Source organism: Pelmatolapia mariae, linkage group LG10_11 (assembly GCF_036321145.2).
Source record: "Pelmatolapia mariae isolate MD_Pm_ZW linkage group LG10_11, Pm_UMD_F_2, whole genome shotgun sequence".
Classification (NCBI taxonomy): domain Eukaryota; kingdom Metazoa; phylum Chordata; class Actinopteri; order Cichliformes; family Cichlidae; genus Pelmatolapia; species Pelmatolapia mariae.
The window spans coordinates 54176367-54199735 of record NC_086236.1 but is presented as its reverse complement, the minus strand read 5'-3'; the positions used below and the strand labels follow the sequence as shown (position 1 = coordinate 54199735).

The following is a 23369-nucleotide window of genomic DNA, read 5'->3' as shown; positions in this document are numbered from 1 at the left end:
TAGCAATTTAACTTATAACTGCCCCTATCCTGTCCGGGAGTGCATACTAACATTTTGTTAAACCAGCTGCTTTTCTGTTTGGGGACTTGCTGAAAGAGGAAGCTTTTATTTCTTTATTTTCAAGACATGTGTTCCCCCTGCTGACCATTTAGAGAGGTTGCTGCCAAGTATTAAAAAAATCTAACGATTTTTCATAAAAATCTTTTACCATTATGCATTCATGTGGACTGTTTACAGAGTATAAACTCTGTGTTGTATTATTTCAAAATATAGTATGTTAGTTTTTGCACTAAACTCAGCATACAGGCTTTAATTTAGAATGAATGAACTGAAGTTTTTGTTTTTGTGATGTTTTATCATTTTGACAGCAATACTTTGATGTTTAATAATTCTATTTGTTTACTGATTAAGTTATTTTAGTACTTAGCCACTCCTGTTGTAACAAAAACAGCAGCAGCAACAACAACAACAACAACAACAATAATAATAGCAAGTACAAAAATTCAAGACCTTTAATATGACCTTTGCAATAAAAACATGGACATGAATGGCATTGACTGAATAGGTCTGGCAAGCCTCCAAAGATCCTTTAGTGTTGTCAGGAATGCTTTGCTTACATAAATGATCAGTGAGGTTCAGGTCAGGTAAATGATTAGGAAAGACCATGAGAGCCAGCACTGCTTACTCTTCTTTGGTCTTAAGGTAGCTTGTGCTCACTATCCTGCACGAGGCATTTCTCTGAAGAATGGAGGAGAGCAGGTAAACCCCTACCAGATTTTATAATAATAAAATCCCCCCACCACGTTTTGGTGTGCCACATCATTATTTGGCAAATAAATCTGGCATTATTTGGCATTATTTGACAAATTAATTTGTCTCAGACAATTTATTGTAATACAGCCATCTTAAAAAACCCCAAAACAACTTTTTTTCTCACTGGCCTGCTAATAATATTGTGTTGTTAATTGCTGGTACATACACATGGTTTTTAGATTTGTACTTCCTTCCTGAGGAAGAAAATACAAATACGTATTAGGTGATGATCTTTTGATAAGACCTTTGCTGCTTTAACTCTTGAGCATGAGGTTGCTTCTTTGTTTCTCAGTGGACTGATCTTCTGATGGTCCTCTCGCTCGTGGTCAAACTTTGGATACTACTGTTTGCTTCTCACAAACCAGGGTGTTTACCCCTTAAGGGTATTGCAGCAAGAAAGTCCTGGGTTTGAATCCACCAGCTGCAGCGGCCTTTCTGTGTGCACTTTGTATGTGCCTGTCTGGATTTTCTCAAGGTACTCCAGCTGACATGCACATTAGATTAAGTGGTGATTGTAAAGTGGCCCTAGATGTGAATGTGAGTGTCAGTGGTTGTCTGGATGGATGGATGGATGGATGGATGGATGGATGGATGGATGGATGGATGAGTGGATCCTTCCTGTCATGGTCTGATGGTGAGAAAGACCTTCTTTATTCAGGCTAACAATATGACTTCTGAAATTGACATTTCCCACTGTCACAGTGCTACTTAGCAACAATGTGTTGCTGAGGCAGACTTATAGCAGTGGAACAATAGCTGCAAATGTATTATCAAGAGTGCTCATATCCACTTAAATGTCCTCCAAAAGTATGTTTCCGTTGAAGGAATGTGATTTAAAGAAAAGTGACAGTTAGCTCAAGATCAGTGAATGTATATTTGCTTATAAATTACTGGTAACATATAAATGCAACAACTAATAAATACATTTTAAAAAATCATTGTAAATAAATTTGCATGCAGTTGAATCAGTTAACCAGGCGCCTTAAGAGTTATTCAGTGAATCACCTGCAAGATTATTCTGTACATGACAAGTCAGCTTGCTTTGTGTTCAACTGAAAACTGAAACAGCAGTAGGACCACAGGCTAAGACATGAACTACGTGAATCCCCCCCAAACTCAGTCACTCTCTCACTCACACACACTTTAAATGTGACACAGAAAGTGAGCGGTTGCATTTTCAGCTCATCCCCACCAGATGTCTCTATGCACTAAGCCACAGCGAGGACGCCAGGAGTAGCCTGTGTGATAAATACCCGCAGAAACAGGGCTTGGTTCTGTCAGACTTCATCCACATAAAAGCCCAGGCTGCCATTGGAGAACCCGTTGGAAAGACGAGCGAACAGGAGGAAGACGCAGGAGATATATAGGAAAGGCAGTGTCCATCACTTCAGCCGATGTAACCAGACAGCTTATGCTGGACTCAGTTATTATATAGCAGCAACTTCGTCATAAAAAAAGAAGCAGAGGAAGGCGAGAAAATGGGACATACTGCAATACCTATATTGATGGCTGTATTGTCATTATGCGTGCGGAAAAACGTCGAGGTAAGAGCAAAACAGTCTGAGTCTTTTATCTTTGCCAGCTGAATTTTTGTTTGTTTGTTTCGTTCACTGAATGGCGAAGAGAACAAAATGTATTTTTATTATTATTATCATTATTCGTGTCGGCTCTCTCATTCAGCTGCTGTTCTCTCCGGAATTGCTCATAATCATCTGGGGCAGGTTTAATTTGTAAATGCACCGTCCTGTGTCAACAAGAGTAATGACACGCATCGCCCACGAAAATGCAGTGATAATGAAAACGTTTGAGATGCAAATACTGATATATGATATAAATGAAAGCCCACACTCAGGAGAGTCTCCGTGAACATGGTTTACAGTATATTTGGCTCGCTGCGTCAAGCCTGGGCCTGCACTGACATGATGAATGTTACAGGCCTTTTTTTTCTTTTTCTTTTTTCTTTTTTCTTTTTTTTTTTTTTTTTGCTTCTGTGGAAGGATGGAGATTAAATCCCATCTCATTTCACCCCATCTGGCGCTGTCAGAGGAGCAAATCAGCTCGCATCCGTCCTTTAGAGAAGTGGTGCAGCTCTTGAGCAGGATGGAGCCATCATGCATATTCAATTGGTGTTCTGTTGTACATTTGGTCTTCATGGAAGAACACTGAATTGATTAAAAACTCCCTGCTGAAGAGTCAGGAATCAGATTTGCTGTCAGATTTGCACTGAAGGGTCTTTGTGCGGATACCTCTGGTTTCATAAGGTGCTTGGGAGTGTGATACTGAGAAATCCATCTTAATGACATATATGGGGTCATTCTATTGGCATATGTACCTGCCCATAGTTAGGGGGTAGACACTGAAAGTCTCTTGTACAGAGTGAAAGATCAATGGGCCACCAGCTACTCCAACCCCCTCTCCGGCTGATCGTGACTTACAGCCGACCCTCAGCTTAATGGACTTGACCTTTATTTCTCAATAACTCCTCAGCCACCTATCATGAGGCATGAATTCAAGTTGGAGGATGTGCTCTAGGTTTTTGTTGGAGGTGTGTGAGTATGGGAGGGATATGAGGAGGAAGAGGGGGGAGGAGAAAGGGGGATGGATGAGTCACGATGTCCCAGCTCGAGCTGTGGTTTAGGTCAAACACTCCTCTTCTAATAAAGAGTGATTGCATTCACCTCTAACATCTGAGGTGATACATGGAGGACCCTGACTGCAGGTTGAGACAGATCTTGAGGTAGTTTGTGAAATGTTTATTCATTAATCATCATCCTCAGTGAATCGGTAGCAGTCATAAAGCCTCTCCTTTCGTTCTGAAATGATTTCACTTCTGTAAGAGCCTTAGTGGGATTACTGCTATACCGAGGAACAGGCTTTAGCTTCATACAAGGAGACCTGCTCGTGAAGGTTTACAGGGAAGATTACACATTGAGAGGGTTGACTGGCTGGATTACACTGTGGTATTAGTCCTAATAAAACTGTCAGCCTCCCTTAATTCACTTAACATGAATACAGTTCAAACATGAATAGTGCAAAATTGTTTTGATCTCTCTGTTATTGCATGCCATTTAAACAGAGCATGTTAACTTGAAAATGGAAATTTTAGACTCTACTCTGTATTCATAAGGCCTTTAACTGGAAGTCAAACACATATTCAGCATTATCCTGTGTTCTTGCTGTGAGTGCACAGACATTTTTATGCCAGACAGTCACATGTATCGTATGTCCAATAAGAGCTTCCCTGCTCTCTCAGCTTTAATAGCACTCACCTGCAGAAGCACTGAAAACATTAGCAAATTGACATACAAAGCAGTTTTCCCCCTGACGCAAAAGGTCAGAGAAACAACCCCTTTGTTGCACCCTGTGAACTTGTGCAATGCTGTCTGACCTTAATGAAATGCAGAAGATTTTTTTGTTTGTTAGGAGCATTTCCCATTTTAATAAGACTGGGAAATATAGATAACTTAGATCACATTTGGTCAAATGTCATTAGAACTGTAGTGATTTCTGCTTGGCACCGATATTGAATTTGAGTGAGTTTTTGCAAATATGCAGATCTTTTATGAGTTTCTCACATCATTTTCCAGTTATTTTATTATACTTTTTCTAACATTCCTTTCATTATCCATTATTTAAAATGGATGTTTTCTTAATGGACTATTTATTTGGCCTTCAAAATATATCAGGAAGAAAGATGCGGGTTGTGATTTCATGTTCAGACTGCTTATCCTGTCCAAACCAGCACTTTAATACCTGAAGGTATTCTACATGAATACAAGTGTGAGAGAACCAAAAAACATACCTATATGAAAAGCTGGAACTGATACATCTCTGGATTACAAAATATTCTTTCTTTGGATTTGACAATAACTAGGATAGGGGTGGGAGACGCTCCAGCCCACCTACGGCCCTTAATTGGATAGGTGGAAGAGGATGGATGGGTGATTTTTATTCCTGAGAATAGAAACATTTCATGGCTAAAATTTCCCATTGAGAACAATTCTTGATTACTGCATTAATTTCCATAATCTAATCATGTCAATTAAAAAACAAGAAGATTTTGTTTGATGATTTGCAGCATTACCCATAATGCTTTAAGAGGACCAGAGATGTTAATCAAACAGCTGCCCTGTAGAAATGGCTGCACAAAACCTGCACAGTGGACAAATTTCTATCCATTTGCAGTTTGTTGTTACACAAAGCGCTCATACAGTGACTGTGCTCTTCTGTGGCCATATTTCTTTTTTTAAAGACCACTGTAGGATCTACAGGTATGCTCAGTTTTAGATAAATAACTGCAGTGCAAATCTCTGCCTGAGCTCTCCAGCGCAGAGAGTCTTGAGGAAAGACCCAGAAACAAATGTGCTGTTTCGAAAGATTGTGTAGGAAAGCTTTAAGCATAAAGAGGGAAAACAAGGAGAGAGTAGGGAAATGTCATGATGCAGCTGTGTGCAGGCAGTAAAAGGACCCAAAAGCAGACTTCACAGAGGCGAAAATTCAAAGTCAAAAAACAGCTTTATTGCTGGCAGGGAAAACGTTACAAAGAACTACACTGGAAATCAAAACTAAACATACAGAGAGGCACACAGGGAAACGCGGCCATGAATGAGGGAAATCGCCACAACAAGCACAGGAAGAAACAGACGCTAAATACAAAAGGGATAACAAGGGAAGTGAGGACACATGAGAAACACAGCTGGCACAAATAACCATAACAAGACAGGGCAAGCAAGACTAAACAGAATGAACATGGAAACACTGGACCTTCACAATAAAACAGGAAACATGATGCAGGAGTGGAGGAGAGGCTGACGAGAGGGAGTGAGGGAACACGAGAAATGGCAGAAGTGATGGGCTGGGGAAACATGGATAAACATGGAATAAACCACAAGAAGGGGAAAGAAGACACAAGAACACACATAAACACAAACACAGATGCAGTAAGGGAGACACAGAGGGCAAAGACACGAGGGGAGATTCAATAAACAAAACTAACAAAACTAAACAGAACAACGCAGGCACTTACAGAATACTGCTTAGAAATAACAAGGAAGACTTAACAAAATGACAAAAAATACAAGAGACTGAAACCGCTCAGTCACCGACCCAGGACCGTGACAGGAAATTAAGTGGAGAAGATAAAAGGCAGGAAGATACATTTTAGTAAGCCTGATGTCAAATTAATTCAGTCAAAGTATTTCACAAAGTTGCTGTGTAACCTGCCCACTCCACGCTGCCACCACCACATCAGGAATAGCAATTTCAGGCCATACAGATGCAACGACCTCCCACTCCCATCTGCCGTTCAGTGTGGTAACACAAGAGGATTTGTTTAAAAAAACAACAAAAAAAAAAAAAAACAGAAAAAGAAAGATAAGGACAACCAGATCTCTCTCTCTCTTTCTCTCTCATCCACACATACACACACACACACACACACACACACACACACACACACACACACTGCCCTACACTCACTTAATTAATTTTAGAGCCAAGAGATAATCGTATTTCACTAATGGATTCCTGTGTGCTTGCTTTTCTCTGCTATATCCGTGTGCCAGTGGGCATTAAAACGTACCATTTTGTTGTATCACATGTTTTTTCCCTGTTCTCCGTATCTCGCTTCCTTTCCAAGTTTTTGAGGTGCACCACACACACTTGCACGCACACACACACAGACACGCACACACACACATACACACACAGTTCCAGGATTAGATCTTGCAGAGTCATTGCGAAACAAAAGCTGTACTGTACCGGGGGAAAGGGACCGCCTCAGCAGTAGAGTCCTTACCAGAGTTGATAAACGAATGCATGACATTAATGCACCCTTTGGGCAATTGTTGCACCCCATCTCATCGGAATGGTGCCGTATGTTTAGTACTGTTGGGAGGTTTCATTCTCGTTCTTGCTGCCAGTTGTTTTGAGTGCCTGGGTAGAAATTTAAAAAGTGTACATTTGTGTATGCCCGGGGCGTGGAGTTCATCCAGATTCCGTGCAGAAAATAAATTCACATTAATTGCACATTTGCAAAGCACCCTCCCTGATAGGTTTGGGGAACCTCTGCCAAATCCCACTCAAGATGATTCATCTTGTTTTCTGGCCTCTCTGAAATCGTTCAAATTATAGGTCTCGGTTAGAAAATGGAGTCATTCCCAAATTAAAGTTTATTAATAATTTGCTCAGGAGGCTTGTCATTTAGTGCCATCCCTTATAGCCTGTCATGACGTGCTGCATTTGATGAGTTAATTTCTCTGGATTCCCAGACTGTGCACCCCCTTTTTTAGGGTATGTGTAATCAAAGGATAAGATTTAAAAAGAATGTAGATTAAAGCTGCTCCCAGTTTCCTGAAGATTACTTAACTTTTCATCATCCACCTACTGACTGTCACATAAAACACACACATATATACATGTATATATATATATATATATATATATATATATATATATAGAAAGAGAGCATGTGAGAGAGAGATTCATGGCGCAATTTCAAGCTTGAAGCATTTCACTTATGACTTTCTGCACCTGTGTCTGTACCAGCTGAAGCCCAGATGGGACTGTGCATTTTTGATGTGTGCAGTAGAAGATTTGTGTTTGCACATCATAAGTTTGTCCAGTGTCACCTACAGGGATTGAGAGACTAGATGATGACATCCAGCTCTGCCTCCTCTCTGGAGTCTTGCAGGGCAGAGATATCGCTGCCGCCCGAGGTTTTCACATCCTTCATAACTGCCTCAGTAAGCCTAATGGGGTTGTATTTCTGTGGAAAAGTTTAACGCCGGGGCAAAGCGTGCCGTTTAGCCTTGCCGCAGCCAGTGGGAGGCTTCGGCGGAGCCCCCCTGAAAAACATCTGCAGTGTAGCGATAACACTTGTCCTCCATGTTCGGGAGGAAAGACAGAGAGAGAGAGAGTGCACAGTGAAAGAGATTGAGGGCTGGTGAAGTGAGAGAGAGAGAGTGAGAGAGAGGGGATTGCCCTGGCATGGCAGATGATTTGAGAAACAGAGGAAGAGAGAGAGTGGAAGTGATGTGGAGCATGTAGAGTGTTGTGTGGGTTGCAGGGTGGAGTGCATGCTGTGCTGTGGAGGAAACAATCCTTGTTCCTGCTCAGCCTCAGCAGCTGGTAGAAAAAAACTATGTCAGGAGTGAAGCTATAAGTTGTATGAAAACATGACTGCGAAGTCTAATTTAATAATGAGGCTGGATGCGCGGTGTGAGAGTGTGCGGAGTTGTTGGGTTCACTATGACCAATTAAAACAGTAATAATAGTTAAAAAAAGAGGAACAGAAACAGTTCTGGAGGAGATTCGATGCACTTTTGTTGCTCTGTCATCTCTCTTAGAAGGACAAAAAGCTAATTTCAGACACTTTTCTCCAAGTTGAACAAAGATGGATAGAAATCACTTGCTAACAAATAGGTCACACAGTTGTACTGACGGGAGGCTGAGAGGCACAAACGTGGACGTACACATGCAGTACACACTAAAGATGGCACACTGCACAAGCTGCATCAATTATTGAAGGCCATGAAAAGGTCTGGGCTCTCGCTTGTCGAAAGGGCTTTGGCACTTGTCACACCGCCTCTCAGCAATCAGAAGCCAGACCCCACCCCCCTCTCTCTTCATGCTACCTGGTTTTTGTGTACCCCACTACTTCCCCTCCATCCAGCTCCACTCCCCATCCACCTCTACATAATACAAAGGAAAATCCCCACGCCTGTCTCCTCCTTGGCTCTGCCCCCCTCGTCCTTCCTTTCTCTCTCTGTCCCAGCCTCCTCTGTTCTCCGCCGCCACATCCCAAGGGCACTCCTTACCCCTCCCCTACTCAGACACTGCCTCTCCATCTGCCTCAGCAGCTCTCAGTAGCCAGTGACATCTTTTCACTTTTCATGTGTGTATTTTGATTGTTCCTGAATAATTCATGCTGCTCCTCACCCCTAGCTTTATTTTTCCCTGCCCCTGCTACATTTCCGTGATTTCTGAGAATTTTTTCCGAGATCTGACTCCGCATTCCTTTTCCCATTGAACACCTCATCTGTCGACACTGAGGGCCAAAATAAAAACTACTGAGGCAATGTGACTTCCATTCCCGGTGGACACATATAACTTATAATGTCAGAATTCATCCCCTTTAAAAGTGAGGTCAAATTTCAACCGCTGTCAATAGATGGCGAACAGCCAATCAAAAATGATTACTTGTGTCCCATGTGGCGTGATGTCAGCAGCTCTCCACTGAATACAAATGCACAGTATGGTAATTGGTCTGCCCAGCAGAAGTCTTTTTTATCTGATATCCCCAAACAAAAGGTGTAAGGGTAGAAAGTACATAGAGAGATTTGCTGCTTCACTGCCATCTGTGGTACATTAACAGACCAACTGCAAATGGTAGTTGCAATACTCAAAATTGCTTCAATTTAAATCAGTTTAATTTATAACAACAAAACACAACAGCTGCCCCAACATGCTTTATATTATAAGGTAAAGACCCTAAAAAAATCCCAACAATCAGATAACCCCCTATGAGCAAGAACTTTGTGAGAGTGGGAAGGAAAAGCACCCTTTTAACAGGAAGAAACCTCCAGCACAGGTTGAGCCATCTGCCACGACTGGCTGGGGGTGAGGGGATCTACACAATGATTTGTTTTTCATGCTTTGAAATTGATGCCATCAAAGTCTGATTCTTCTAGCGCCTTCAGTGTCAAATGTTTTGGAGCTTTAGAATTGCAGCAAGACACAAAAGGTTATTTGTCTTCTTCATGAATTTGCGTTGACATCTTTTACCCCCTTTACTTCACTTTTTACATCAGATTTTAATACATTTTGCACAGGCTAAATGATCAAAGAGAGTGGCATGCGGAGCTGAAAGATTAAAACAGCTCAGCTATGTTTTAATAATGTTTCCATGACACTAAAAGAGGAATAAATTACAACACAAACAGCCTGTCAGCCAAACTGTTATTTTAAACATTGATATATGCCCAACATTTCACATTGGGTTCATCTCTGATATAATATAAACAAGCCTGGAGGCTAAGAGAGTATTTTGGGTCTCTCTTTTCATCATGAGTGTCTATTGTACTTACACTTAGTAGTAAGATACCTGGAACATTTCAAGGGCTAGTTTGTGCGAAAATGTTACACTGATGATGAAAAGAGAGACTCAAAATAGATACTTAGCCCCCAAAATGAGGATCAGCAGGCCTTTGTTTACCTTAAATTCATGTTGTGATTCATAGGATGTAAATGTGAGGATACAATTTCAGGAAACAGGAAGCACCTACAATCTGTGTGAGCATGATCCCCAAGTAGCATCCATAGGTGCGGTTAGTTTTCCGGCTGTTTTCGCAGTCAGTTCATGTCCACATCAAAGTAAGTGGAGATGAGATGCATTAAATATTAGCGCAAATACCAGTAATCAGTTTGCGTGCTTGATTTAAATAGTACCCCCCCCCCCCCCCCCCCCCCCTATTTTTTATGCCTAAGCAAGAAAGTCCCAGAAATACATATTGTGTGCAGTGAGTCACAAAAATCTCCTCTTGTCTCTGCACTCTCTTTGTAAATACTAGCGGTACTTCTTTTTTCTTTTTCACCAAGTAAATCTAGCTCATAATGTTCCCACTGCATTTTCCTGTGCCTGTTTTACACCGTGTACACAGATGGGTTGTGCTGGTTTTTCAGACAGCTAAAGAGGATAAAGAAAATCAGGCGCTTCTTTAGCTGCAGTTAATTGTAAGATTCAGCCACATTATGTCATTCTTTTCTGAGCTCAGGGTCATTCAGTTGCCATGGCCAAGCTGTGCCAGTTAACAGCCAATACTTCTACAAGTTTAGGCTGTCAAATTGGATACTTCACACGAGTCTGATTCCGGCTTGGGGGAAAAAAACCATAATGTGAGGGATCTATTTGTACAGATTGTCTCAATGATTAAATCATTTTCTCTTCAATTGGGGAGGTTGTGGAGACTTTATATCCAGAGGAAATGAGATAACACTAATATTTAATCTACTGCAGACTACACAGCCAGCACACATTATCTTACCAGAGTGGGCCAGTTTAAAAACACCAGAGTCAAAGCAAGACAGGACATGCCAGCCTGACAAGATCTCACTTATCATTAATATGTTGTCATTTGATTTATGAAACTGTGCTTTATAGTTCAGGATTGCATAGCAGCAATCCTGAACTACTTAAACCAGCCTACAGGTGACGGTATGACAATCGGATGAGTCAGATTCATAACTCATCATTTCCTTTGAAATACTCTGGGTGAGTACAACTGAAGGAAGTCATGTAAAGACAGACAGTTGCTGATCTTGATTAAAGTAAAATGGAAAGCTCATCAGGCGTGACCCAGAAGAAGAGAAAATTACATATTCAGCTACTGATTCACCAACAGTGAAGGATCATAAAAAAGGTGAAAACAGCGAAAGAATACTAGTCCACACAGTTAACAGTTAACATGTTTTATTGTTTATTTTGTTATTGTGTTGTCTGTATTTATAATAATCGATAGTCATTAACGAGTAGTTATTATATACTCTTTTTACATGTTTCATTTGGGTAGCAAAAAAAGTACAATACAAGGGAGACCTTCAGTTTATTGCTGCAGTATGTAGTGGAATCAATCAACAGGCAGTGACGAGAGAAAGCTAACTAACGATTAAGCCAACAATCATCGACCTGAGGAAGACAGAAAGTTGAAGCTAACATATGCTGACTCTTTTATGTGAGAAGGAACGTGAGATAGAGGCAGATTCTTAATGAAGAGAAGAGAGAGAGAGCGTGCTAGAGATGCTTGAAATTCAGTAGGGAACCAGTTGCTACGGTAACAGGGAAGGTAACTGGCTCCTGTAGGTGGTGTTACCATGACAACCACCCTCAGTGGCCAAGTGATGCTGAGAGAGAGAATGTGGAGAAGAAGCCTAAAAAAAAAGTGTTTACGTGTTTGATGAGACAGATGAAGGGGACGTCAAGTGAGCGGAAGCTGATGTAAAATGTGGGAGAGCGACACCTTCCACGCTGCTGCAGGCTTTCATCAACTTCCCTTGGTTTGCTTTCTTTGTGTAAGCGGCCTGACGAGTCAGCACGAGCTGACCCAGCCTTAGCTGCTTGTCCTGCTGTTCATTAACAGAGCACCTGAACACTTTGAACAGCAGGCCAACCGTGCTATATGAGAGACCTGGGAAGAGGAGGCTATTCCCTCAATATGCTTTTGCAGCTGCGGGAGTCACGCTAGCCGTGCTGGGCCCTTTTATCGGCACTCGTGAGCATTCTGACCTCTTACTGGGAGTTAAAAGACCAGTTTGTCCTCACTGTGGTGATACCACATGTCTCTGAATGAAAGCACAGAATCAACATGGTGTGAAGTAGGCTGTTTTATACATACTGTTACAATTATTGTAGCATACAGTATATTATCTTTTGTGTTGGGGTGTCCACTGCTAAAAAAATATACACTTTTGCTTTCCGTCATTGGTCACATCTCTAACTTAATATACATATATACTATATATACATATATAGTAATAATAATGATATTGATATATACATGCAGCACATACTACTCTTCCACACACACTCGCGTAACCTATAGCACATAACCTCAAAGCCTCATTTGCATGAGGTGCATCTGCTAGACAGGCTCTCAGGGGAGCTGGCACAGTGATGAGAATTGTGCATGTGCATAAATAAAGAGACAGAATCAAAAAAGATGTACGAATGTTTTAACCTCTCATTTTCTACCCCTGCCCCTCTTTCCCCTTCTCCTTTATGCTGCCTATCTCTCAGTGCCTGATATTAATATTGCTTTACCATTATACAGCTACACTCAGCACACTACATATAGGCGAACTGCTTCAATTCACAATTTCCTAATGGCTTCTAAAAACATTAATCTTGAAACACAAATTTTGTTTTCTGCCACTGTTTAATGCTTTTCATGCAATTTTATTCATTTTTTTGCCATGCAAGCATCAGAAAATCTGTTTACCCAAATTTTTTGCAATAAGTAAAAAACAGTTATGTGCAGCACTCACAACAAGGGCAGATGACATGCAGATCCAATGGAGAATGCAGAGGAAGAAAGAATCCAGATCTGCTGCAAAGACAACAGAGTGAAAAACACAGAGGAATAAGCAAAAAGTGCAAGTAAAAGATAAGAAGCAGGCAAGAGGAAGACTCAGATCTTACTGATGCCAGCTGCCTGCTGCTTGTCGGGGGCACTATGGAAAGACAGCCTGTCCTTAAGTGGATCAATTATTGAAGTCTTTTAACCTAAACATGCCCTCATTTAGGCTTCGAGATTGCCCTAATCTACTTAAAAGATGCTCAAGGGCACGATGATGTTGCTTTAAGACTTCCAGCCTTGTCTCGCCTGCACAAATACACTCTTATCTGATACCTCACTCGGCTGTAAAACTCAGCTATCGTCTACATATATGTCATGTGTCTTAAACTGAAAACCGTCCTACCCCATAATATCCATGCTCAATTGACAATTTGGTTTCAGGGTGGATTGCCAGTTTTAGAAAGACAGTTTAAAGCGTGCCCATCACTGTGTTTTGATCCCAGCTTATCAGTCTTGCTTATGTGCTATTAGAACTAAAATGCAGTATTTAACTACATAGGAAAAAGATGTAACAATAGCCTGTTGTAATAGAAAACAGTTGTCTTAATAAGTCTGGTGTACAATACATTTTAGCAGTGCCAATAAACAATATTCTTTAAGGCACGAAAGTGTTTACTAATAGGAATTTGAATCACTGAGTCCCAGACATTACTCAAGCCTTTTGAATGTGTTTACAGCATAAATACAGATTTGGAAAGCTGCGTTGCATTGTGTCAATCTCAATCTGCCTAAGGAAAATCCACTATTCAATGTCAATTGTGTTGACATTAGGATGATTCAGACAGACCTGCAGCGCTCAAATCTCTACTAAGCTGCTGATTCCTTCAATCCCCCGAGGTACCTCTTCAGCTTGAAATTGCATCTGCAGGCGCACAGTGTTTGGCATTAAAATCCTGGCATTCCCCTGTTGTTTTTGCTTGACTGTGAAGGAGGTTCAGCTGTGTTACATAACATCAGAAATTCATCACCGCTAAGACAAAACCATTTCAGCTTGGCTGTGCTAGAGGAACAGAATCTTGCAGGCACATAATGTTTCCGGACTCTCTCTTGTTTTTGGCTGCATTTGTGAAACGTTATTACGCAGTTGTTTCCCTCCCACATATCTGCAGGAGGTGGTTGCATAGAAAGGCTTGTGAAAATGACCAGCGATGCTTTGTGTTTTTTGGGTTTTTTTGTCTTTTCTGAAGAAAAAAAAACATGCACAGTGTGGCGTCATTATGGTGCGTGACTCAGATAAGGCATTTGTTGAAACGTGGGTGGAACTGAGAGGCACATTTGTATGGCTGCTCTATGCAACGCAAGTATCGCAATCACTCGTCTCAGTCTGAATATAGCTAAATACTGCCTTTCCATTGAAGTGGGGACACCACCCCAAATTTATTTTACTTCTGCGGGAGTTTCGTTTTGTGTTATATAGTCGACATTTTTTTTTCACCAAGTTTTACAGAAGCCGATAAGAAGGCTAGATAGGAAAACAAGCAAAACGCTTGCTGAAAATATAGCTGTGAGATTATGCATAAATGCATAATGGAAGGACAATAAAGGTGCTGCTTTAAGGAGGTTAAGGATATTGTAGGACATTTAGATGGGATATTCATCTTGAAAAAGTAAAGTGAGTCCTTGTTTTTCTGGCTGGGTCTCGTGCTGCTATTGTATATGTGGGAGGTCTGTATCCAGTTAAATACGTGGGCATAAAGGATGACAATGTGGCTTTTTACAGAAGACAAAATTCAAAATCTTTCCTATGGCCCAGTTGCAGAAGTCTGCAGAATGTGGGGTTTTCCCGGGGCTTTTCAGAGGGCTTAGGTGATGTCTGGGTCAGGGGTTGGTGGTTGGAATTTTATGGAGGAAATTTTAACTTACCAACACTTTTTTTTTATGTTGTTTCTGACTTCGATTTGTGCCATGTTTATGAGCTAAAGCTTGCAATATTTATTGTACTTACAAACAATATTCAATTTATTTCACTGACTAACATGCTTGAGATTTAATATTAAAAAGATGTTGAAATCCACGCCAGTTGAACAATTAAAGCAATATTAATCTGAGAAGTAAAATTGGATGGATGCTAAGAATTTCTAGCTGGCATTGGTGTAGCCTGTTATGTAACATAAACTCTTGGTATATGAAAAAAGGATGCTCTTATGCATTTGCATGGCTTATGTATATAGGCTCAGATAATATTTACAGGGCATCAGTTCAGTTTTTATGTATGTGCATAATCCTATGGACTGCCACTGCTGGTAACCTAATTAATTTTGTGTAAGGCACTCCGTGAAACACATACGCTTTGGAAACTAACAATGGCAGGGAAGATCCTTGAGAGCTGGTTGGATATAGGCTATCGTCTTTTAGTAAACATCTTTGCTTCTAAATAACCTCAGTCATAAAATGACATGCGCTGCCAGCCTCGAGCTCTGTGGAGTCTCTTGCAGTGATGCCAGCTGACGTGTCCTGTATTTTTAAGCTATACTTGAAATTAAATCAAATATTGGGAGCTGACTTTGGCTGCTGTTCCAGACCTAGATGAACCCTGGTGATTATAGGGCCATCTGCTCCCAGTGTGCCCAGCTGGAGGCTGGACCACTGTAATCTGAACTGATGTAGCCTGTGATGTTTGCACATCTCTAAAACCAAAAGCCTCTCTCATAATTTTTTTTCTTATATCGAAATAAAGCATTCAGTTTATTATCCCATAAGTAACATTGCAGCAATGTGTGGTTTACAGTAGGAAGCTAAAGGAAAAAAACACAATGCAATATGTTCCACTCTGCCCATCAGTCTCCTCTGAATTGAAAATTAATGGCTTCAATTAGCCATTAGCTAGAGATGTATAATAATGAGTCAATATGCAGAGCTAACCTGCTTTATCCCCCGTTGTCCCTTTTGCATCATGAGAGTCTGGCTTACCCTCTTATAACTACATGCAACACCAGGAAGAGGCCTGATGGAGCCTATGAATAATTAAGCAACATGATTACAATGATGAATGCCCCTAAATCTATCTGGCCATTTAGCACTAGTCTAGGGAGGGAGGCCAAACAGCGGAGTGTCACGCATTGTGTGAAAGCTGTTAGGGAGGGAGAGGGGAGACAAGAGGGACATCAGGAAGAGGGAGGTGGATCAGCCTGTAGAGGAGGCAGAGGAAGAGAGGGAAAAAAAGGAAAATGGAGAAAGAGTGAGTGAAGGAGGGGCTCAGAAGCAGGAAGACACCCACTATTAAGCCATCTGTGCTGCAGAAAAGCACAAAGACGAAGGCCTGTGCGTGTGCGTGTGTGTGTGTGTATTTCATAAATGTATGGGTTACTCATGTAAGGCTTATTCACACGGGGTGTGGGTGAGTCCTCCACACGAGTTATTGGTTGTTGGATGGTGTTACACTAATCAAGAGCGATCCTAGCTAATCAGGCTTTTCACATAGTTTGCCTAAAGTTTGATACCTTTTATGTATCCTGACATAATCAAATCTTCAATGACTTAAAGTTGTATTGACAGCAAATATGTATTGTGCAACTTTTGCTGCCTGGAACTTTTACAAAAGATAAGATGATGCCAGAATTGCTAATATAGGTCCATAATCATTTACTGACTGCCTGTTAAATCATTTTTATGGCACATATTTAGCGCTTACTTTTTTTATTAAATGTTACATGTTTCTTTTTATTATTTACATTTTGTCATTTGTGACGTTTAAATAGATTGTCCAATATCCCACTGATGTCATTATCAAGGTATCGTCACAAGATACTATAAAAGAGATTGCTGCATAGTAGAAGAGAATTAGTAAGGACGAGCTCCTCAGGGCTCTGATGTCTGTAGTTATTTATCAGTAGTTAACTAAACTCTCAGTATATCCCAGAGAGAGTTGATTTATACATACACAACAATGCATGATAACCACACATGTACATGCAAATTGTGTACCTCTAATAACTGAGAGGAGTTATTGAATAAATAAACTACAGTCAAACAAAACATGGTGACATGAAAGCAATGATAAATGTAAAAGTGAGTTTTGATATCAAAGCAAAGTTCTTCCCAGCTCCTCAGCATTCGAATTATTACGACCAATTGGCCTGGTTCTTCAAACTACAGTCTAACAGCGGCTTGTAGAAAGTGAAAAATGATGGGTGGGCTTCTCCCCTCTGTCTCTTCTGCTCTGGCTTGCCTGCAAAGGCCAGGGAATTGCATCATTACAGAGGATGAAGTCATCCTGCAACATAAGGGTGGAACAGGTGCTGAAAATTTAATTAGAGAAGGATGGGAGATGCTGGTGGAACATGTAAATACACTGCCCAAACTCGCCCCCGACAGACAACTCAGTTTATGTTTATGTTCAGCATACACCAGATCATATCTGCTATTTTGTGTGCTCATAACATAATTTCCTCTACTGGAAAGGCATCTGCTAAAGTGTAATCACACATTATTATATCCGAGCAAAAATTTCCACTGCGCCTGGTCCAAGTGGACTGTGCACTCGTCTCTCTGGGAGCTTTTAGTTTTTCTTGTGATGCTTTTTTTTGCTGTGGAGGTACACCCGTGATTACAAAGTGGCACAGTCAGTATGCCGTGCATATGGAGAAGGAGAGCAGAGGAATGATAATAAAATACCAAGAGAGCTAACAGAGGCAAAGAATATGGGGAAAAGGAAGAAAGCCAATCGACGTTTCTTGGCTTTATATCACCAGGTTGTTATTAATGATGCAGCATCCCCTGCAGTGGGGAGCTGTCAGGTTTCTGGGCTGTCGGCCTGTTCAGCCTCATCAGCACAAGGACATGATATGTGGAGCTCAGGATGTTTGAACAGCACTTCCTCGACAACTTGTGAACCCCTCACTCTCCCCCGCATGCTTGCAGACTGTACTGTACGGAGACGCTTCAGTACACCACGGCATTTTCTCCCCGAGACATGGCGGGCGGCTCTGCAACCTGTCTGTTACTGGAGAAGTGTCACTGTTGACAGATTGTGATGCATTATTGGGAAGCCAGCTGGATCGCTGCGTTCAGAGTGTTCATGGTCACAACACAACAGGGGTAGCACTGAAGTCTAATTGGCTTTAAAATGGGAATAACATACCAGGAACGCACTAAAAAATCTTGTACTGCATGTTGGGAATTATAGCCATAATTTGTAGGCATAAAACATTGATGGAAATGCTTAATCAAAGCACAAGGGTGTGATTAATTAATTGTAGCGAAAGCTATTTTTAACTGAATGAAAGCCCGATCCTTCACATTGTCTATTTAATTGATATAGCCAGTGAGTACAGCATTTTGATGAAAACACTTAGTGTTTGAATATTTGAAAACATTACTTACCTACTTCAGTTAAATTACAGTTAAAAACTCTTTAAAGCTAATTTGAATTTTTAAAAATAATGCCTTTTAATATTAAGACATGGCTGAAGTCTACCAGCTCTGTAAGCCTCTACAGAAACACAGCAGTGCTTAGTGGTGAACTCTACTCACAACTTTGATAATGGGTATGTGTGAGTTCTGGACATGTTTAACTTTTAGCCCGAACATGTCAGCAGAGGAAGAGTCACGTGATCATCGAAGCCTCTTTAATCTACAGAACAGTGCTCTCAGCAGAAGCTCTGTTGCGTGTGCGTTGGTATGCCCATGACCCTGGATTGGTTTACGTGGCTAACAAAATGGATGAATGTTAGTATGCATCTTTTTCCGCAACCTGTCAAGAAAGTGTTGTGCAACTGAAATTCACAAGGCAGATTTTGCACTTGCTTAAGTTACCAATTTCATTTTTTGGTAAGGTCAAATCAATTCAAAGTGCTTCAAGTGCTGCTGAATTTCACACAATTTTTCCACCAGGTGACTCTATAGTAAGAATACTACATATTAAACACTAGAAACATAGTTCTGTTCTTAAATATTAAGCATAATTAGGCCAAGTATAAATATGTGGTTGATAATGTGCTATGGATGGATGTTGATGGCATAAAAATAATTTCCTTTAAAACTTTACAGCTTACTGAATTTGGCCCACAATGAAGTTCCAAACAAATTTAAAACCTTTCACTATCAAGTGGCCAGCCACTGCAGCTGTTCTCACGCTCAAATATAAACTTACTTCCATATCTCACATGCTTGGTGTCAGGGTTCCTGGGCCTTTGACCCAGTGTTTTCAATTTCTTCTTGTTCTGTTTATTTTCCACATGTCTATGTTTCCTGTTTTACCATGCCAGCTTTCTGTCTGTGTGCATCATGTCTAGTTCTACCTCCTATGTCTTATTAGTCAGATTATGTTCAACTGTGTACTGACCGGTCATTGGCCTGTGTATTTAAATCCTTAGTTTCCTCCAGTTCATTGTCTTGTCATCGTCGATCCCGCAAGTGTGTTCCAGTTCAGTAATTCAACCAGTCTATCCAGTCAATCAGCTATACTTCTCATGTTGTGTTCATCCGTTCATCACAATAAACACCAGCCTTAACCAACCCGTGAGTGTTGCGTTTGGGTCCTCTCTTCCTCACATCCACACAGCGACGCCTGACGCTCGGCAGGTGAAACTACAGGCTGCTGCAAGCTTCAACAGGTTCAAGCAAGCCACATCAGCTTTCAGCAGTCAGTTTCTCTATGAACTGCCCATTCTAGTCTCGAGTTTAAGGGCAATAGTCAGAATGCTATTTACTGAAGTGAACAACATGTGCGCTCAAGTATGGCTGCATGGTAGTATATATGTCAGGATTCGTTTCTGCCATAGCAATAAAGTTGCATTATGGGCACATAAATAAAGCAAATGAACGTCCCATGTTTTCCAAATATGGACACTCAGCAGCAATATTCACTGGAGTTAAAGACTGTGTTGAACTGGGGTATGACACATAAGAGCTGCCACGATCAGATTCATAGACAGCCTCGGCAAATGTATTTCTGAGATTGTTAAGTATTGAATTAAGTGATTTTCCATTTCCATTTCTTTAAAAAAAAAGTGGAATACCATAAAATATATTTATGCCCCCCAACTAATGGTTCTTAAAAGTATTTTTACCATTTTGGTAAGAATAAATAGATGTGATGCATGTTGATGACAGTTCCTGTTATTGCTGTAATAATACAATGGCACAAAAACAGTGAAACAAAGACATTACGTGGTATTCACGCAGTAGGGTAAAATGGGTCTCGTAGCTTATGTGATTTCAGCCGCTGATTGATGTTTATGTGATGTTGTTGATGATTATAGTGGTGAAAAGAATGTGGAGAAGAAGAATGCTTCTACTTGTCGCGTTCAACAATTAAGGCTTCTGCTTCTTTGTGGAGCAGCACACCAGAAGTGTACACACTGTAGATCGTACAGTTGTATTGGTTATAAGGGAATGTCTAATCTAGTCCTGCATCTGACTAGAGATTGGAAGTGCAGACTTGTGAGGCTCGAGGTCAGGGCCTCAGGCTCCTGATGGACTGCTATTGATTGGGGGAACGTGGCGATACAGTTGCAGTCGCTGAGCATTGATTTTCTGCAAGTGCAGTAGTGGAGAGCGGACAGAATGAGAGAGCTGGACCAGAGGGAGCTGCCAGGTTATCTTCTCAAATATCCGGAAGTTTTTTTTTTCTTTCTTTCTTTTTCGTTGTGGCACTGACCTTCCCTGACTCAAAGAGATATATCTATTTAGACATTAGCTCAGCAGCTCCTCTAGACAGATTGTTTCAGCAACTTCAGCAGTCTTCCTCTCTGCTTATCTTACAGTACACTTAACCAATTAAACGATCCAATTCAGCTCTGTCAGTAACAAGCAACAGTTGGTTTTTAAGCAGGTATAATATTTAATAATGTTGAGCTGCAATAAAAGAGTTTTAACCTAAACATGTTATACTACTGAATATAATTCTCTTCACATAACCAACTATCCAGCTAGAATTGCAGGGGGTTGGAGCCTATCCAAGCTGCTATCAGGGGAGAGCTTTGATAGACTCCAGAGAGGCTGTCAGTCCATCGCAGGGCTCATACATTGGTGGGACAGACCATTCCTATCCACAATTACAGCAAATTTAGAATAATCAGTTACCCTAACAAGAAAGTCTTTGACATGTGGGAGTAAATCACCCAGAGACAAACCACTCATGACTTTCATGCTTAGTCCTAGCTGACCATCAGATGTAAACACAGAACCCTGTTGCTGTTAGTTGATGGTTTAAACCCATATTTGGATGCAGATAGTACCAGTTCTCATGTGTTTAAACTGTGTGGAATCGTGTTGCCTTTCTTTTTAAATTTTGCACATATTTTAAATTCCAAAAAGCTCCTATGCTGAATCATCTCTTCTTTTAAGAGGAGTTTTCTCTTTTCTCTTGTGTGACATTGAATTTAATATGCTAAACAATTCAAGGCCTTCTTTAGTTTATTATTTGTTTCATAGTTTTTGGTTGACAGCAGCTCTGGACTTCCGGCAGGCCAACTAGTTTAGTGTTGTTGTGTTGCCATCAAGCAACATACACTATATGGTCATCAAACTCATCAATACTCTGCTGGCTCAATAACTGCAGAGTTACAATACAAACCACCTCTTGCATTAATATCAGTACAAAAACTGTGCTCTGGAGTTTTTTGTTTTGTTTTTTTTTTTGGCGTGGGGGGGGGGGGGGGGGGGGGTGTTAGTAAGTTTTTATCTTGACATCTTGACATTCACTGACACGATCCTTTGCGTTATGCAGTGACTTTCACCAGAAAATCATCTCCGTTTCCAGTGCAGTTTAAGACAGTCGTTAAATGACAGTTTTCCACAGCATCACATCGCTTTTGGGAAATGAGGTTGTGTAAATCAAGACATTTCGAAATTTGGAACCCCTGCCTTTTAAGCAGCCATTGTTTCCATTTGTTTATCTTCGCTACCGTTATTAACTCGTTTTGACTTGCAGGTACCCGAAACTTGTTTGATGGGTAAATTATCCCAATGAATATGTCAGCAAGTGCTGACAGCTAAAAACGCTAGAACGTCATTCTTTCAGAGAGTCAGTTTTGCAGCATTGAAAAAAAAAGCTAATCAGGGAGAAAGTACTTTTATGAAATTACTATAGAAAATGACAGACTTTAAATCACAACTACCACTTATGAGCATTATGTTAACAGCTTATGACCCTGGAAGTAGTTTAGATTTTAAAAAGAGATACTTGTGCTCATTGTGTCATCTCAGGCATATCTCTCTAAGAGATATTCATATAATGTAAATGAATAAACATAAATCAATTTCTAAAGAGGTCTATAAAGTCATTCACAAATCTTAAAAAAAACTGCTCTGGGAAATGGGGAGCGGTAATGAAAAGTAGATGCGTAATTTGTTAGAAATCTGCTAAGACATGCAGAAACACAAACCCTGCCCAGCATAATTATAATGCACAGACTGCTCAGGGCTTATTATATTTATTGTACATTTACTCAGAGAGGTTTATATATTTATTTTACCCAGTATGAATTTTAATTAGGACTTCAAACACTTTAGCTCCATTTGGCCAAAGCAGGGCTTTCCTTTGATCAGGCGTCACTCTCCCATATTTTTTCTCCTCTATTTCTTCCCTTTGGGCAACTTCCTTCTAATTGGCTCAGCGTCGCTCATCTTGTCTGTCGTCAGTGGGCCTGTCTCTCTCTCTGTCAGCACAGATGAAAGCATATGAGCTGTATACAGACTCTGGGGTGTGGGATCCCTTTTTTGTGGAGTTTCGTGGTTAGACAATAAATAACATTGCACGTTGTCTCTGTGAATGTTTTTATTCAATTGTTACTAAGAAACCTGCATCCTTTTACTTTACATGGCCTGCAGGAGTCTTTGAATATGTTCTGTAAATGTGTCGTTTTCTCCAGCAGACATGACTCAGGGATCCAGCTGAACATGAAGCATACACTGTATTTCTTCACTTTTACTTTAGGGCTCCCTTCACTTATGTTTTCTTAAAAAAGAAGTCTGTGTTTGTTCATTTTTTAGACCCTTTTCCTCTCTCCCTAAACCCTCCTCTTCTTTATTCCTCCCTGGACTCTCTCTGTGTCTGTCCTGTGTGTTAATGTAGTGAAGTGGCGCATCGGTCAATGAGCTTGTATTAACACCTGACTCCCAGCCCTAGCTGCTGTTTGTTCCTCTACTGGGGTCCCATGGGCCCTCCCCACAGGCAGAGGCAACATATCCCACAATCAATAGCAACATCCTAGATGGCCACGGATGAGGGGAAGGAGAAGAGAGAGGGGAAGCAGTCTTTTGCGTGCTTTTGTATGGGTTTTGTTTTTTTTGGTTTTTTTGCAACAGACCCCTCCCCTTCTTCTACCAGCCGTTGTTTTCTCAGATGTCACTGCTGTCAGCAGACAGGGAGCACAGGCCCACCAGTTCACAGTTGGGCATTTAATTTGTTCCTTCATTCATTTTGAGGCATTTCAAGAGTGACGGTTCTATGGTTCTATCTTTTCTGAATTTTAGGTTTTC

At 40.8% G+C, this 23369-nt stretch overlaps 1 protein-coding gene across 4 annotated transcripts in view; it reads left to right on the top strand.

The window, feature by feature from the left end:
• The first annotated feature begins 2080 nt into the window (after positions 1-2080).
• The window catches only part of aplp1 (amyloid beta (A4) precursor-like protein 1), a 34219-nt gene continuing 12930 nt past the window's right edge, over positions 2081-23369 (top strand). For 3 of the 4 annotated variants that reach the window (XM_063484639.1, XM_063484638.1, XM_063484636.1), the window contains exon 1: positions 2081-2357. In XM_063484639.1, coding sequence (XP_063340709.1) covers positions 2292-2357 — 66 coding nt within the window. In that variant the 5' untranslated portion in view covers positions 2081-2291. The remainder of the gene's footprint in view (positions 2358-23369) is intronic. The other variant, XM_063484637.1, reaches the window with a different exon arrangement.